Here is a 17879-nt window from a genome sequence, read left to right as displayed (position 1 = left end):
CATCCATTCATGAAAATGTCAAACACTTATACATATGGCTATAGATTTAATTTAGGCACCATTATAGCATTCTGAACTGAATCGAATCCAGCAGTAAAGTGACTTTAAAAGAACAAGAGCAGAGAGGGAGTAGAAAGGCTCAAGCATCTGAAGGCCGCAGGCCCTTGAACCCAGCACCAACACTGATCTGTAATAATCATATATATAGTAGCCCAATGTCTGTGAGTCTGTTTGGGCTCTCCCGCAGCGGAAGGGGAACAGGGGGTGGGGCGGTGATGTACAAGGCCCCGCCCCCTGGCCGTGTACGTCACTGCCCCTGCCCCCCTCCCTCGCAGCAGCCGGGCTGAGCAGGCAGCACTCAGTCAAGTGCCACAGTGGAAGGGGAAGGGGAAGGGGAAGGGGAGAGACATTGGGGAGAGAGAGGCAGGAGGAGGAGGAGAAGAGAAAGGGAGAATGAGAGGCAGGAGGGAGAAGAGAAAGAAAGAGACGGAGAGAGAGGCAGGAGGGGGAGGAGAGCTGAGAGAGAGAGGGGAGGCAGTAGGAGGAGAGAGAGAGGGAGCGAGAGACCGGAGGCTCAGGAGAGAAGACCAAGGTGGAGGAGAGAACTGAAAATCTGTCTTATAACGGGCTAATTGGCTAGTTCTGAATAATTCTCTTATTCGTGTTGTGAATGGAAGAGAGTATTGAAAGATTTGCAAGAGTGCTCAATAATAGTGGGAGATTTCAACTATCCCCATATTGACTGGGTGTACGTCACCTCAGGACAGGATGAAGAATAAAGTTTCTTGATACCTTAAATGGCTGCTTCTTGGAGCAGCTGGTTCTGGAACCCACAAGGGGAGAGGCAATTCTCGATTTAGTCCTAAGAGGAGCACAGGATCTGGTCCAAGAGGTAAACATAACTGGACCACTTGGAAATAGTGACCATAATGTAATAAAATTTAACATCCCTAGCACAAAACAGTGCTAGGCTGCTGTTTTCCCACCTCAGCAGCCTAGCACTGTGATGTTTAATTTAAAAAAGAGGAACTACACAAAAATTAGAAAGTTAGTTCAACAAAAATGAAAAGGTACAGTGACTAAAGTAAAATCCCTGCAAGGTGCATAGAAACTTTTCAAAGACTCCATAATAAAGACCCAACTTAAGAGAACCAGAAAGTGCCACCATGGCTTAACAACCAGATAAAAGAAGCAGTGAGTAGGCTTTCTGGGAACGTAAGTACAGGCAGTCCCCGGGTTACATGGATCCGACTTACATCAGATCCCTACTTACAAACAGGGTGAGGCAACCCCGCACTAGCTGCTTCCCCCCAGCAGACCAGGGAGATGCGAAGCTAGCGCCCCCCCCCCCAGCAGACCAGGGAGATGCGAAGCTAGCGCCCCCCCCCCCCAGCAGACCAGGGAGACGCGGAGCGGCTTTTCTCAGCAGACACCTCAGCTTGAGAATAAAGGACTGAGGGAAGTAAAACTGAGCTCTGGAGAAATGTTTAGCTAGAGTTTCCCCTACAATATGTACCAGTTCTGACTTACATACAAATTCAATTTAAGAACAAACCTACAGTCCCTATCTTGTACATAACCCGGGGACTGCCTGTATACTACATCTACTGGATCCTCCTTGTTCACATGTTTGTTGACCCTCTCAGAGAACTCTAGTAGATTAATGAAGCATGATTTCCCTTTACAGAAACCATGTTGACTTTTCCCCAACAAATTATGTTCATCCATGTGTCTGACAATTTTATTCTTTTCTATAGTTTCAGCTAATTTGCCCAGTACTGACGTTAATCTTACCAGCCGGGATCACCACTAAAGCCCTTTTTAAATATTGGTGTCACATTAGCTATCTTCCAGTCATTGGGTACAGAAGCTGATTTAAAGGATAGGTTACAAACCATAGTTAACAGTTCCACAATTTCACAGTTGAGTTCTTTCATCCACTCAATGTGCAGGGGCAGTCAAAGAAGAAAATAGAATGTTAGGAATCATTAAAAAGGCTATGTCTAGACTGCATCCCTCTGTCAACAGAGAGATGTAGATTAGGCACATGGAAATTGCTAATGAAGCAGGGATTTAAATATCCTGTACTTCCTTAGCATAAACATGGCCACCGCTTTTTTCTAAATGGAGTTTTTTGGGAAAAAACCCAGCAGTCTAGACACGGATCTGTCGAAAATAAACCCTTTTCGACAGATCCTATAAACCTCATTTTTTGAGGAATACAGGATCTGTCGAAAAAGGGTTTATTTTTGACAGATCAATGTCTAGACTGCTGGGGGGATTTAAAAAAAAACCTCAGTTTAAAAAAAAGTGGTGGCCATATTTATGCTAATGAAGCGTGGGATATTTAAATCCCTGCTTCAGTAGCAATTTCCGTGTGCCTAATCTACATCTCTCTGTCGACAGAGGGATGCAGTCTAGATGTAGCCAAAAGGAATAGATAATAAGACAGAGAATATCTTATTGCCGCTATATAAAACCATGGTACACCCACATCTTGCATAATATGTACTCATCTCAAAAAAAGATATATTGGAATTGGAAAAAGTTCAGAAAAGGGCAACAAAAATGATTAGGAGTTTGGAGAGAGATATGAAGAGAGATTAAAAAGATTGGATCTTTTCAGCTTAGAAAAGAGGTCTACAAAATCAGGATTGGTGTGGAAAAATGAATAAGGAAAAATTATTTACTTATTCCCACAATACAAGAACTAGAGATCACCAAATGAAATTAATTAGTAGGTTTAAAACAAACAAAAGGAAGTTTTTCTTCATTCAGCGCATAGTCAACCTGTGGAACTCCTTGCCAGAGGATGTACTGAAGTCTAGGACTTTAACAGGGTTCAAAAAAGAGATAGATTCATGGAGATTAGGTCCATCAATGGCTATTAGCCAGGATGGGTTGGAATGGTGTCTCTAGCCTTTGTTTGTCTGGAAATGGATGACAGGAGAGGTATCATATGAGGATTACCTGTTGGGTTCCCTCCTTCTGGGGCATCTGGCATTTGTCACTGATAGCAGACAGGATACTGAGCTAGATGGACCTTTGATCTGACCCAGTCTGGTCTTTCTTATGTTTCTTATGTTTTCATGCTAAATGAAGCTGATAGAGAAAGTTCTAAGTATTCTTAAGTATGTGGTGTTTGGCATTCTATATCATTAGGACATGGAATGTAGTGGGCTTTCCAGTTAAGGTCTTTGTTTAAACCTCTATTGTAGATATCAAAATTGTAAATGAAATTAAGCTCCGCAAACTTCCCTTTCAAGCTGATTTTTTTAATTGGCTTACAATAATATGGAAACTTTGAGATCCATTAATGAGTGCGTGGGCAAGTGAGAATGTTGCCTGGCAGGTTTCTGTGTGTAACCTTTCCGAATATCTGATTTGTGTCCAATATCTTTCATCATAGAGACCGTCCAATCTGGCCAATATACTTGGCAGAGGGGCGTTGCTGGCACTTTATGGTATAGATCACACTGACGGACGTGCAGTTGTATGAGCCTCCAATATGGTGGCTTATGTGGTTAGGTCCTGCGATGATGTTGGTTGTATAGATGTGTGGACAGAGTTGGCACCAGGATTGATTCCTGGATGAGTACGATGGAGGTGTGCTGCCTGGTTGCTAGAAAGAATATATCTGAGGTTAGGGGGTTGTCTGTCAGCAAGGATTGGCATGTCGCCCTAGGCCTGTGAGAGGGAGAGGTCATTTTCCAGGATGGGTTGTAGATGGCTGATAATGCACTTGAGGGGTTTAAGTTGGCGGCTGTAGGGGATGACAAGTGGTCTTCTGTCGTTTTCTTTGTTGGGCCTGTCTTGAAGAAGCTGATGTCTGGGTACTTATCTGGCTGTCAGTTTTTTCACTTTCCTGGGGGGGTATTTCAGTTTTAAGAATTCTCTATATAGATCCTGTAGGTGCTTGTCTCCGTCTGTGGGATTGGAGTAAATCTGGTTGTATCTTAGCCTGGCTGTAAACAACCGATTGGGAAATGTGTCTTGGATGGAAGCTATAGGCATGTAGGTAAGCGTAAGAGTCAGTAGGTTTCCAATATAAGGTGGTGGAAATGTGTCCATTGTGTAATTGTACTGTAGTGTGAAGGAAGTGGATCTCGTGTGTGGACTGTTCCCGGCTAAGGTTGATGGTGGGGTGGAAATTGTTGAAATCCCTGTGGAATTCTTCCCGGGTCTTCTTCCCGGGTCCATATGAAGAAGATGTCATCAATGAAGCGTAAGTAGAGCAAGGGTGCTGGGGACAAGAGCTGAGGAAACATTGTTCAAGGTCAGCCATGAAGATGTTGGCACATTGTGGGGCTCTGCGGGTATACATGGCTGTGCCGCTGACTTGAAGATATAAATTGTCCCAAACTGGAAATTGTTGTGGGTGAGGACAAAGCAGGTTCTAGTATTGCTGAACTGATTAGTATTTCAAGCAGCTTCCACAGTTCTTACTGATATAAAACCTTGGCTAATTCTCAGTGACGCCCGTTGTCATCAGTCATAACACATCTTGTATTTCGAATACCTCTTCTCTAGTATAGCTGGCAAAAATATTATCTTACATCACTGAAGATTTCATATCAAAACTGAACTGACACATCTTTTGCAGATTTATGTGAGACTACTGTAAGTCCCATTTTTCTTTCACTTATAAAAAATGAGAGCATCTTATCGACCTAGTGTATATGTGAGTGTTCACACATGCCTGTATGTGTGTGTGAGAGCCTAGATTTGTTAGGCCAATGTGTCAAAGTCTAACAAATCCATTCCAGCAAGGAGTTTTGTTAAATATGGGTTGCTTTGATCTATCTATATTGACTTCTGTGAAAAGCTAAGCAGATTTGCCCATGAAAGCCTGACATAAGCTTTCCGGGAGGATGTCAGACCTAGTATGTAATGCATATTATTCATTTCTCAATATGCAACAATGCAAATTGCCATGTGGAGCCAGGATGTACAAAATCTACAAGGAAAGCAAGAATGCACATTTTCTCTGGTGCTAGCTTCTAAGTGTACTGGGTGAGTCTCTGATGTACACATCCTTGATTCTTCTTCCTCCTTAGGCCCACTCTAAAACGGAATGAAGCATCATTGAAATGTGGCTACCAATGCGGTATCTGACCTGGGTCACACACGGAGACCGGGGACATATACAGCAAACACAACCTTGCTACATTCCAAGATGTCAGGACTAGAATGTTTGGGGGCATGAGAAATTTTTGTATTTCGAGCTGTGCTCACAAGTGACTTTTAAGTGATTATTAACTGGGGCCAAATACATGAGTCAGAATCTCTAAGGGTATGTCTACACTACCCCGCTAGTTTGAACTAGCGGGGTAATGTAGGCATACCGCACTTGCAAATGAAGCCCGGGATTTGAATTTCCCAGGCTTCATTTGCATAAGCGGGGAGCCGCCATTTTTAAAACCCCGCTGGTTTGAACCCCGTAGCGCGGCTACACGGGGCACGAACTAGGTAGTTCGAACTAGGCTTCACGAGGAGTAACGGTAGTTCGAACTAGGAAGCCTAGTTCGAACTACCTAGTTCGTGCCCCGTGTAGCCGCGCTGCACGGGGTTCGAACCAGCGGGGTTTTAAAAATGGCGGCTCCCCGCTTATGCAAATGAAGCCCGGGAAATTCAAATCCCGGGCTTCATTTGCAAGTGCGGTATGCCTACATTACCCTCCTAGTTCGAACTAGGAGGGTAGTGTAGACATACCCTAAGACTGTCAGCGCTTTGAGCCAGAGGCTGTGTCTGTACTATACCAAGCACAACAGGCACCCAGCCTAGCGCGTGTCTTCAAGGTGTCTTGGAGGTAAAACAAATACAAACAAATAACAATAATAATAATGAAAGCAGCATTGGGTAATGAGGGGCAGAGACTGCACGGGGGTAACTGTGCATGAAAATCAATACCCTAGGGCTCAGTGAATACTGAACAAGAGGTAAGGCTGAACAAAGTTTGTACAAAATATCTTTTGCAGAGAAAAGCGCCGATTCTATGTCCCCCAAATGTTCTGCAAATTTGTGCTGGTTTTGCCAGATTGTTTTGATAGAGAAATGGGTTAAAAAAAATTGAACTACTGATTATTAGTTTAAAATTTCCTTAGTTAAAAAAATATCCAACTAAAAATCCAACCAAACCCAAACATTTTTAACATTTCCATTTGCCAAAAATTTCAACAAAACTTCTTTTCCAATTTGCTTGGAGTTGCCAAGATTTTAGAGATGGATCAGAAAACACATGTTATACTCCTAAGGCCCAATGCTGCACTCTGTGAATCAACAATACTACTCCCATTATCTTCAGTGTGTGAAGGACTGGGTCCTACAGAGAGAGTGTGTGTGTATGCTGAACACAAGAACCAAGAAAAACATCGCATCTGTGCTAGTGGCTGGGTTAATGCAGCTAAATGCAGCTTTATGCAGACTTCCTATAACACAACGTCATTTCGGCCAGCACCACACAGGGTGAATTTTTCTAATCCTCTGCTTATGCACTGCTGACTCAGCAGCCTCTGTCTTCTTACGGCATCTAATAACAATATTGACCTTTTTCGGATATCAAACTTGTCTGATTAAATCCTAAGGTCTTAACTGACTTTGCACACTGACAGTTTGCAGAGTGGAGCACATGTTCATGTATAATTCATCTCCGATCAGCTTTTCCAGACATTGAATATTTATCAGCCTTTTCATAACAAGTTACATTCCCTCGCCTCCCCATTTTCACTGCAGGTCTATGTGGAAGCAAATGAAATCTGCAAGCAAATAAACCAGTAGGCTTTACTCGTAAGCATCCTCCTTCTTTCACACTTCTCAGGGGAAGGGAAGGAGTTGGCTGGAGCTGGAATTTTCATAGACTCCTAAGGCAATTTGGCACCCAGTGTCAAACTTTTCTGCAGCTTTTATTGACCTTGTTTTAGATATTCTCCATCACACCCTTGCCCTGCCTCATCCATAAACACCCATGAAACTGTTGGACACAGAAGTGTCTTCCGCTATGTCTATTCTGTAGCCTTCTTGTGGAAAAGCATATGCAAATGAAGCACGGCATGGAATATTGCCGTGCTTCATTTGCATAAGTAATGAGCAGCCGTTTTTGCGCAAGAGGTACAGTATAGACGTAGCCTTGGTGAAGTATGAGCCATGCAAAGGACAAGTGGGTGAATGACTGACATGGCCTTTCATGAGAGGAAACAGAGAGAGAGAGATGTTGATGATTAAATTATCCAGCTTCCCTTCTGTAAACCCTACTTTATCTTCTTCTCAGATACCCACCCACTGGAGGGAACCTATGGCACTGTCTCTGCCCAAACCACAGGCAACACCTCTCCCTCTCTGCTGGGTGAAGGCAGAGGGAAAAGGTGTCATTCAGAGTGGTAAGGCTCCTCACTGCAGGGAAAACGGGAATCTGAGGTGATTTGTCACCACACTAAAGAGGCAGGCAGTGCTACGGTCAGTTAAGGCAGCTCTCCTGCACAGGCCAGGCTGGGGAGGTATGACCTCTATGGAGGTATGACCTCTATGGAGCTTATGCACCTCTTGTTTTCATGGCTCTGTCAGTACAAACTGTGAGCCCGTTGTGGGTCTCTGCAAAGGCAAATGTCACCAGCCTTTTGGCAGAGGGCTAACAAAACAAGTCCCTCTGCACTCAGGGGTTCCCTGCCTTGAAGTTTATTTCTGGCTGTGCCCACAAAAGCTCATGATCCCATCTACATGTTTTGTTAGTCTATAAAGTGCTACCAGACCATTTGTTTTTTTTTTTCTGTAACAGACTAACTCGGCTACCCCCTGAAGCAGCTGCTACTGTGAACTTTGCTTTGCCCACTCTGCACTGATGCTGTTTGCTGAAACTGGGGCTAGATATAAGCTGAGACCACCCACCCACTTGTTTTGCCTTCCACGGAGCACATGGAAGTAGTGGCACAAAATAAAGTGACACTGCCAGAGAACTGCAACCCAGAGCACTGCAGAATATGGCCCTGACCGGCCCTCAACAAGCTGGGCTTTTAAATCAGTATATACAATTCTCTGGTATGTAAGGAGGAACAAAGCAAGCTTCATCTCCAAGCTGGTTTCTCCATGGCTTCTCCACTGTGCAACAAGCAAGTTAAATGCTGCTAGTGCAGCCAGGATTCAGATTGTCTGTTGTGAATGTGAAAACCCAGTGCTGCTGAGGAGATACACTCACGCCAGCCAGGGTCCTTGCTGCTGCTCACATTGCTAAAGTACTCAGGTCGCTGGAATCTGTCAACAAAAGGCAGGGACAAAGCCAAGGGGAATATAGAGCTGCCCTCCACAAACCAGTGAGGGCAGTTTAATCCAGGTCTCTGCCTTGCACCTTGTGAAATATGAGAGCCTGGCACAGCATGCATAGATGTTGGAGCACAAACACATCTCTTCTCCCTGGGTATGTCTACACTACCACCCTAGTTCGAACTAGGGTGGTAGTGTAGACATGCCCCCTGTGATTAGTCCTCTGCTGAGAACAGCAGGGGGAAATGAGAATGTCTTGTGCTTGGGGGATGAATACTTTGGCAAAACCCATGGCTGGTTCAGAGGCCACTCACAGATGAATGGTGGTGCCTTCGCAAGCCTGCCCACTGTTTATCAAAATCAGCAGTGCCCCAGGGAAGCCATCCCTAGCCCAAATGCAGCCTCCACAAGTTTTCTTTGTTAAGGCTGGGCTCTGACAGCTGCTAGCCTGAACACCACGCGAGCTGGCTCTGCAGCTCCATGGCCTGCCACTTGCATTGCTGCCAGCTCTTGTGACTGTATACTCAGTAGTTTGTGTTTTTCTACAGCCCCAGCTCCTGCAGTCAAGTGATTATTTGAGAATCTCAGTTTTCATCTGGGTCACAAAAGCCAGTTCTGAGCCCTGGTGGCTGCAGAGAGAAAGCTGAAGGGGTTCGCGATTGCAGACAGAAGGCTGAAAAACCAGAAGACAAGCAAGAACTCCAACCTGACTCATTTTTCAACCTCATGGTTGGCTGAATGCTGCATGAGAATGGATCTGGCTACTGGTCTCTCCCTGCCCTCCCTCCCCGCAACACCCTGTGAGCAGGCCACACACCTTATTCTCATGCGGTATCTCATATGCTGACGTGAATTTCTTCATCGCTGGCTGAGCCAGCACCTGGAACCGGTGTCGGAACTGAGTCAGCACCATGCGATCTGCGTAACCTGGAAGAGACAGAGAGGAGTCGGATACAGACTTCAGAGGGGGATGCTGCACATTAGCTAATACATGAATTAGAACAGGGATGATGCTATAGACCTCTGAGGAACACAAAACACTGGGAGAAAATTCTTCTCCTCCTGAGCTGGGTAAGGAGGGAGCAGCAGCGTACCTGGGGTGCATGGTGGAGCAGCGGGGGGAGAACAGCACAACTCACGGTTAATGTCCTGCACCTGGATTCAGGGGAGCTGCGTTTGATCCTGCGCTCTGCAAGTCTCTGAATCTCTCCATACCTCGCTCCTGCTGTATGGGGACTGACCGAAGGGTCTTTCTCCCCCATTTTGTCAGCCTCATCTGTTTCACTGTAAACTCACACTCCCTTGACTGTTTCTTTCTAGGTGTGTGTACAACCACCAACACAACAGGGCCCCAGAGTCAGAGGAGCTTCTAGGTACTACTGCAGTACAACCTGCCTTCATTCAGCCAAACCTACACTCTGTGCTAATGTGAACTCGTTTACAAGGTGCCCATGTCAAATATATGCAAGAGCTTTCCTCAGCTCTGTAGGGGACTGCAGCTCCTGAGTAGGCAGCACCACACTTGGAGGTGAAGGGGTCCTGGGGAACCTCAGTCTGGGGTGAAGGAGCTAGGAACCATGGCAAATCCGCCTCCTTCCCACGGTTTTGTACCTTGAGAAGTGGCTAGTCAGGAGAAGGCATGAGGAGCTAGTCATTTAGTAGCCTTCCATGTATTAGTATCTGCAAGTCTAGAGCTAAGGAAACACAGGCTAAAAAATTCAGAGCTACCACACAGTGTAGGCTTGCCGTACCGATCCTGTACAGACGTAATGCATCTAATAGCTGGGCTCCAGACAACTGAACTCTCAGGGTTGGTACGTCCAAAGTGAGCTCTGCTTCTCCTGTGAGGCAGGGTGGCTTCCCATCTGTGCCATCCACTCCCGCTCTTGGAACGAGACAATGGACAAAGTGTATCTGGGACCGTTTGACCAGATTTGTCAGCGCATCCTGTGGTAGCAATAAAAGCTAAATGAGATTCATCTGAGGTGGGGGCTGAAGTAACGGAAAACAAGAATTCCCTTTCCACCTGCTGAGGGGCTTTTCAGCCGCACACAAGGAGTGGCTTTAAATAATTAGCTGTTGGAAACGGAAGTAGCCAATGGAGAAAAATGGCACCAAATCGGTGTTGGTGCTTGATTAGATTGTCAGCAACTTGAGTTATGGTGTTTGCACAATGCCCAGTACCACAGAGACAGAGATCCCACCAAGGCATCCAGATAGAAACAGCCATGTGCCCGATGTTCTAAAGCAGGGGCGGGCAAAAGGGCCTCTGTGGGCTGGATTTGGACCACCAAGCGGGTTGATCTGGCCTGCGGAGACCCTGTCACTCCCCTGCCCCCAAGCCAATTAGGGCCTTGGGAGGGAAGCGCATGAAACTTCCTCCCATCCTGAGAGGAGCACGCTGCACTTCAAAGAACTACGTGCTGCTCACAGGGCAGGGAGGAGACATCATGCGCTCCCCCACCCCCAAGCCCTGTTTTGCCTGGGGGCGAAAGCAGAGCAGAATGTTTCCTCCTCCCTCCCTCTCCCGGCCCTGCGAGGAGCGTATGGCACATCAAAGTGCTACACACTCCTCACAGGGCGGGAGGAGGGTTCGAGTGCTTCCCTATTCCTAGGCCCTGATTGGCCCAAAGACTCCTCCCACCCAACCCCCGCCCTGTGAGGAGTATGCGGCAAGGCGCAGCACAAGTGATGTGGGTACCTAGTGGGAAGGGGGGGCAAAGTGGCTCCCCAACCCCCAGACAAATTATGGTGTGTGGATGGGGTAGCCCAGAAGCATCCTGGCCCCGCCCCTTCTGGTTTAGGCCCTGCCCCTTCCAGGCAGCCAGGTGGCATGTCAAAACTTTGAAGTGGCCCCTTCCAAAAATTATCGCCCACCCCTGTTCTAAAGGCACCTTGACCCACCCCTTAACCTATGTGAGAGCACCAAATCTCTGTCACTCACCATCTGAAGTTTGATCTGAGCACACACAGATCTCTTCTTCACTGCTGCAAAGCTGCTGGCGAACGTCTTCCTCACGCAACCCGTGCGCTGCAAAGCCTGCTGGGAGTGCCCCTCCAGACCTGCCACTGATCGGCAAATAAGGAGCATTTTGGACCGAGGCAGAAACAGCTTCTTCAGAGCATCTCTTAAAAAATGAAACAAGGAAATAAGTCAGCCAAGGTCACAAGGGGGCTGATAAATAAGATCGCAGGAATGTAGCAATAGTGGCCCATCTAGGGCTCACATGGAACATGGCCGACCTAGGACAGCGGGCCCCGTTCACAGAAGGCCCCGCATACTTTCAATTAATCTCTTTTTCTACCCAATGTGGCTAATTAATCTCCTCTCTGAAATGGCTATTAATCTCCTCTCTGAAATGAACCCCAACACAACAAGCAGACGGGGGTTAATAGCAGGTTAAAGACATGAATAATTATCTGATTACATTCAATTTAGAGTTCCAAGCTTCTAGAGGAAACAACACAAATACCATCGGTTCTGAGAGAGAAGGACTGGTGTTCACCACGTGCCACTTGGTGCAATGCAGCCCTGTGCGTAAGGAGTAATTCCTGGTGCCCCAAGGAGTCTAGAGATGTTCTAGGAATCTAGAGGGGACTGGTGCTGAATAGCACAAGAGTCAACTGAGAATCAATCGCCCTTGGTCAGGAGCAGACAGCGGGACCACTATCCATTCCTGGAACGGATGTTTGCCCTTTGAAATTACTGCTAAAGACACTAAAGACCTCACGCCTCAGTGGAGATTTGGGTTGGAACTTTCAAAGGGGCCAAAGAGAGTTAGATGCCCAAGTCCTATTGAATTTCATTGGGTACCGAAATCCCAGCTTGGGTGCTCATATTGGGCCAAAGACCAGTGCGAATATTGCCTGAGTGAGGACAGCAGAACCTGGAATGTTCTGAATACTAAATATAAAATACTAGAAGATATACCCAGCATTGCTTAGGTCCTTAACTCAAACTTTGTTTGTCTTCGTTTCAATCATGGTTCTGGGGGGCGGGGTTGGAGATAAAGGGTTCAGTGTGAAGACTGCCCCAGGGAGAGAGGACAACCCCAGACCTCTCTCACTGCAGCAGCTTAGGGTGAGGTGAGAAGCACCTCTCCAGGGTCCCTGCAGTGGACAAACCCTGGGACAGGGTGCATGTCCCCTGGCTTGGGGACAGACAGACAGACACAAACAGACCAACTCTCTCAAATATATAGCAGATATCTGTCCCTTTCTCCACCCCTGCCCCCTGCTGCCCCAATGGGGTTATCACTGTCCCAGTCTCCATCCTGGCCCCTTGCTGCCCCCCTGTGATCATTATACAGTATAAGTGACCCTGAGACCAGAGCCCTCCCTTATGAGAAACAATCGCATTCCAGGCACATCCCATTGTCCTGGTGCTTTATGACCCTCAGTTGGTTCCAAAATACTCATAAAAGTGTTTTTAGCTTCATCATCTTCTCTTAGGCTTAATAAAAGATGGGAGGAAAAACACATGCAGCATTTCCTGCCTCTGTTAATGTGCCTTTAGCCCCAGGAACAAGTACAATAGGTTCTAATCCCAGAGAAAGCTCTTTGTCTCATTAAGGACAGATGTTATCCCTGGAGCAGTTCTCCTTGGCAAAGTTTATTGGTGAGACAAAGTGCTGTAGTGACAAAGTGCACCGTGAGCATGCTCTGCTTCCTGGCTCTGATTTACCACTTCACCAGGTGCCTTGTTTCTCTGCTGCACACTGCCCAGGCCGTCTGTGCCTGGCACTTACATTTGGGATTGCTGCAGGACTTGAATGGCATTCTGGGCTGACAAGTTCAGCTTGGCTTTATTCATCCAGCCAGTCAGGTCGTAACGAACGGGGTCTTTGCCCAGCTGGTGGAAGATCTCACACTGCAGCATCTGCTCACATTTGCGAAGGACGCCTTCCTCTGGAATATCGATACACCAACAAACAGAGGTTATTCAAGGTCAGTGGGGTGAAGTTAGCAAAGTTGCCTAGACAGGAAGCTATAATCCAGTTAACAGGAACGGGGCTGTGCCCATTAGCACAAATACGGGATAGCCCAATATAAGAAGATACCCTCGGGACGAGTGGCCCTGATCTAGCAGCATTCCTTCTGGCTAATCTCTTTGGTTGCACCTCCTTTATGTGCCATAAGCTGTACCTGTCCAAGAAAAGCAGGTGCAGAGACCATCTCTGCAGGATGTACATTCACACGCTGACCATGGAATGGAAACTTTGTCCTGCCCCCTGGCCCAGCAGTGACACTAGCCAGACTGGCAAAGTGCAGTGTCATATGGATGCACAATTACAAGTAACATACTTCAATAGACACCACATTGGCCTATCACAGGGTGCAATTCTGCTGCCTTCTGGCAAACAACAGAGCTATAAAAGCAGCCTGGAAGAACTCAGCCATTCTCCTTCCCAGCATGCTGCTGCTTTTCCTTCGGGCATAGCATGCCAGGCACTGTCCCTGTTGTCCTTGTGGCCCTGATCAAGCCAACAGACAGGAAGGTAGAGATGCCACAGTCTCAGGTTTGTTGCCTGGACAGACGCCAGACTCCTGTCTATTTATAAACGCTGTATCCTGCACATTTACATATAAGGCCATTATGAGGGGTCATTGGGGTTAGCAGCAGTTCGTTAAGCCTTGCATACTGCAGAGATGACGGTGTCTATGGGCCAGCTCCTCACTCATGTGAGTCAGCCCAGCTCTTCCAACTTTAATGTCCACACACACCAGTGGAAGCTCTGGCTCTATAGATTTAAGTTTGCTTCCTGGGTGTTAAGTTATTTTGGAGTGAGGCCTGAAATACTACTGAGAGTAAGAACTTCTTTGTCCCCCTTTCAGAGGTGCTGTCAGAGGACCAGCTAACCTATGGAACTACTTTTTTGGATGGTAAAAAGTCTCAGAGGGGGAGTCGTGTTCGTCTGCAACTTTAAAAACAATGAGTAGTCCGGTGGCACCTTGGAGACTAACAAATGTATTAACTCAATAGCTTTCGTGGGTAAAGCTCATCTGATGAAGTGGGTTTTACCCAAGAGAACTCCTGATCCTAAATATCTTGATCCCATATATATTTTTGTTAGTCTCTAATGTGCTTGCTATTTTCTTGGAGCTGTCGGTATTTGCCACAAACTCTTCTACCCTCATTGACCTGGGGAGTTTTACAAGATGAGAATTTGGGGACATTTTCAGTCTAGTCTGGTTTAGCACGGCTGGACTGTCTCACACTGCATGACTGTCATGTTAGATGGGTGACTACTGATGTCCTGAACACTACCCAGAAATCATTTGGATACTAGGTCTGAAACTGGCTTTCCTTTAGCTGCACCATCCCTTGGACACAGACCTTAGTCATTTTATTTGACTGCTCCAGCTGCCCTTGAAGCAAATAGCGAAGCATCCACAGATGAGAATAAATGCACTTGGATGGCACTGTACACAAAATTTTATCTCCAGTTGCATGGCTGAGGATTTATTCAATGCAAAAGCAAATACTGTACATGCTTCATAACCAGGAGTTCCCATTAAAGCCAAGCTATTCTAGCCCCTATCCACTGGAGAGCACCAGGAATCACACAGCTGGCTGGCAAGCAGGCTGACCACAGCGATAGAGAGTCTTGGCTCCCATGTATGGAGGAGATGTTAGGCTAGCCCAGGGGTGGGTAATAAGTTTTAATGGGGAACCACTCCAAGAATTTGGAAAGCGGTCGAGGGCTGCACTCTTCCATGCTATTAACAGGGGATACACAGGGTCTGGGATGCAAGTTGGATACAGAAGGGATTTTGGAGTAAGGGATTAGGTGCAGGAGGAGGTGTGGGGTCTGGGAGTTTGGGTGAAGGAGGCACTTATGACTTGGGGCACAAAACTAGGGTGCAGGAGGAGATGCAGGGGTTTGGGTTGTGACCTGGGGCAGAGGATTGGGGTACAGGATCTGGGAGGGGATATCAGTTCAGGAGGTAGGTTTTGAGTTATGTGGGGTGGCAGTGAGTTGGGGGGAGGAAGGGCCTTGGGTGCCACAGGCAGGCTGTAGCTGGGAGACTTACCTGGGTGACTCCCAGCCAGCAGCCCAGCAGGTTTCAGGCAGGCTCCCTACCTGCCCCACTCCTGCATAGGTTGCAAGGAATATGTGCATGTCTAAATAAGAGCCTGAGGGAAGGGATGCTTTACACTCTGCCTGTCCTTTAAACAGGCAACTTCCATAGGCCAGAAACTGGCCAATGGGATTGTGCTGGGGCAGGAACTGTGCAAGTAGTCTCTCCCCCTGCTCACAGTGGGTGGAACACAAATGGCCCGGCAACTGCTTTTCTTAGCGGCATGTGAGGGCGGGGCAAGCAGGCAGCCTGCCTGAGGTTCCCTGCTGCATTGGTGGGCTGGATCTGGTGGCTTGGCAGGTCGTATCCAGCCCATCATCTCTATTGTGCCTAGGCCTGGGCGAGGCAGCATAGTATTCAGAGGTCATATGTTGAGTCCCAAATGCTATCTCTGTTGCTTCATAGGCTTTCAGGACCACTTTACGGCCCCACAAAACTGCAAACCCCACCCCCAACATAAAACAGAGAGTTTCCACTCACGGAAGTTTGCTTTGCTAGTTCAGTAGGTCTATCGGCATTTCTGTGGTTCCCCCTATTACACCCTCCTTTGTAAATATTTGGACCTTTGGTTGCTGTTAATTGTAATCAGGAGCTGCAAAGGAAGCTAGATCAAACACAGCGAGAAGCCCCTACAGCACCTACTGGAGAAAGACTAGAATGAATGAACAAAGGCTCAGAGACCTCTGTTCCTCCCAGTGCTACCTTAAGGATACAATCTGGGTATGTCTACACTACAAAGTTAATTCGAACTAACAGCCGTTAGTTTGAATTAACTTTAATAGGGGCTACACATACAAACCGCTAGTTTGAATTTAATTCGAACTAGCGGAGCGCTTAATTCGAACTAGGTAAACCTTATTCTACGAGGACTATCGCCTAGTTTGAATTAAGTAGTTCGAATTAAGGGCTGTGTAGCCCCTTAATTTGAACTAGTGGGAGGCTAGCCCTTCCCAGCTTTCCCTGGTGGCCACTCTGGGCCAAACCAGGAAAACTCTTCTGCCCCCCTCCCAGCCCCAGAGCCCTTAAAGGGCCACAGACTGGCTACAGTGCTTATGACCCTGCCAGCACACAGCCAGCAGACCCTGCACCTGGCACAGCATGAGCCAGCTACCCACTGCCACCCAGCCCTCCCCCTCTTCCCGGGACCAGGCTGGCGGTTCTATTTTTGAACACACGTGTTCTTTATTTTTTATATCAGGAAGGGGGGCTAGGGAGGGGTAAGTGGAAGGAGGTGAGGGAGGAATGGGGCATGAGCCCCCAATGGGGAGGACTGGGGTGGCTCTGCAGGCTCCTCGGGGTGGAAGCTCTCCTGCAGGGCCTCCTGGATCCTGAGAGCCCCCTGACTGACCCCACCGGATGGCAGCCTGCAGCAAGTGCAGCCGGGCTGATGGCCGAGTGCTGTGATGTGCCGAGTGTGGGCACTCAGAGCACTCCAAGACAGGACTGCTTTGCTGTCCCTCATCGAGTTAGACAAGGAAGCGGGGAACCCTGAGAACTGTCTGTCCGGGGTGGGAGTCGGGTCCCTTTAAGCGCAGCCCTCGGCTAGCCTGAGGCAGCAGCTCCACACTCTAAGTCCTAACCTGATGCCCTGCCGGCACTGCTTCCAGCCAGCCTTAACTTCGGTTCAGGGTCCACTCAGTGTGGACATGCTAGTTCGAATTAGCAAAACACTAATTTGAACTAGTTTTTAGGTCTAGATGCACTAATTCAAATTAGCTTATTTCAAATTAACTAATTTGAATTAAGTTAGTTTGAATTAGTGCTGTAGTGTAGACATACCCTCTGACGCCAAATGCCCAAAGATCTGGCAGGAAGCTGACAGGACGGGGGAAGGGTGTACTGCATGGAACACCCACTGAATTGTTGTTTACAGCTTCCACTCAATACGGTACAATGTAAATGTAAGTTTCAGTATAATGGGAATGCAAGTTTTGTAACCTTCCATTATGTGAGAAGGAGATCAGAAGGATCCTTGTGATTCAGCATGATCACACTGTTGTTCTTAGGAGTAATTAGAATACAGGTGGTGTTCTGTAAAGAAATATGATGAATGATTGAAAGTTTGTACTAGCAGAGGCTTTGTATTGGAAGTAGATTGATATCTTTTGTATGGACAATTGTATCCCTTTTCCCATGTGTGAAATGATTGTGTAGTTCCTGGGGTGGGGGTGGAGGGGTGAATGAGTGTACAATGTGACTATTCGGAGAGGTAACAACTTGTAGACCCAGCAGTTTCAGAGTCCATATAGTGGAAGAAAGGAGAGAAGGGGCTGGAAGACTCAGAGGCGTCAAGGCACCATAAATTGAGGCCCAAACAAAGCGTATCAATGTAGGACATTATGGACGGCCTTGGAGTGTTAAGGGCAAGCATCCCTTTACAAACAAGGCAGCCTTGAAATGACACTGGGAAGAAACCACCAACATACTGATGTCATAATAAAGCACACCTGCTAAATAAACAGATGTTAAACAGAATGGATGGCAAAGAACTGATGCAACAAAATGTATAGACTTGAATGTGAGAAAAGTCCTATAAAAGATGG

General features: G+C 47.1%; 1 protein-coding gene across 5 annotated transcripts in view; it reads right to left on the bottom strand.

Annotated features, from left to right (window-relative positions):
• MYO18B (myosin XVIIIB) overlaps positions 1–17879 on the bottom strand; it is a 243277-nt gene that overhangs the window by 136681 nt on the left and 88717 nt on the right. For all 5 annotated transcript variants that reach the window (XM_075898877.1, XM_075898880.1, XM_075898881.1 and 2 more), the window contains 4 exons: positions 13002–13161; positions 11198–11381; positions 10005–10200; positions 9071–9180 (listed from right to left, as the gene is read on the bottom strand). In XM_075898877.1, the coding sequence (XP_075754992.1) occupies positions 9071–9180; positions 10005–10200; positions 11198–11381; positions 13002–13161 (650 nt within the window). The remainder of the gene's footprint in view (positions 1–9070; positions 9181–10004; positions 10201–11197; positions 11382–13001; positions 13162–17879) is intronic.

Source organism: Pelodiscus sinensis, chromosome 15, assembly GCF_049634645.1.
Source record: "Pelodiscus sinensis isolate JC-2024 chromosome 15, ASM4963464v1, whole genome shotgun sequence".
NCBI classification, from domain to species: Eukaryota; Metazoa; Chordata; order Testudines; family Trionychidae; genus Pelodiscus; species Pelodiscus sinensis.
The sequence above is the reverse complement of the archived record's forward strand: the minus strand, read 5'-3'. Positions and strand labels throughout refer to the sequence as shown.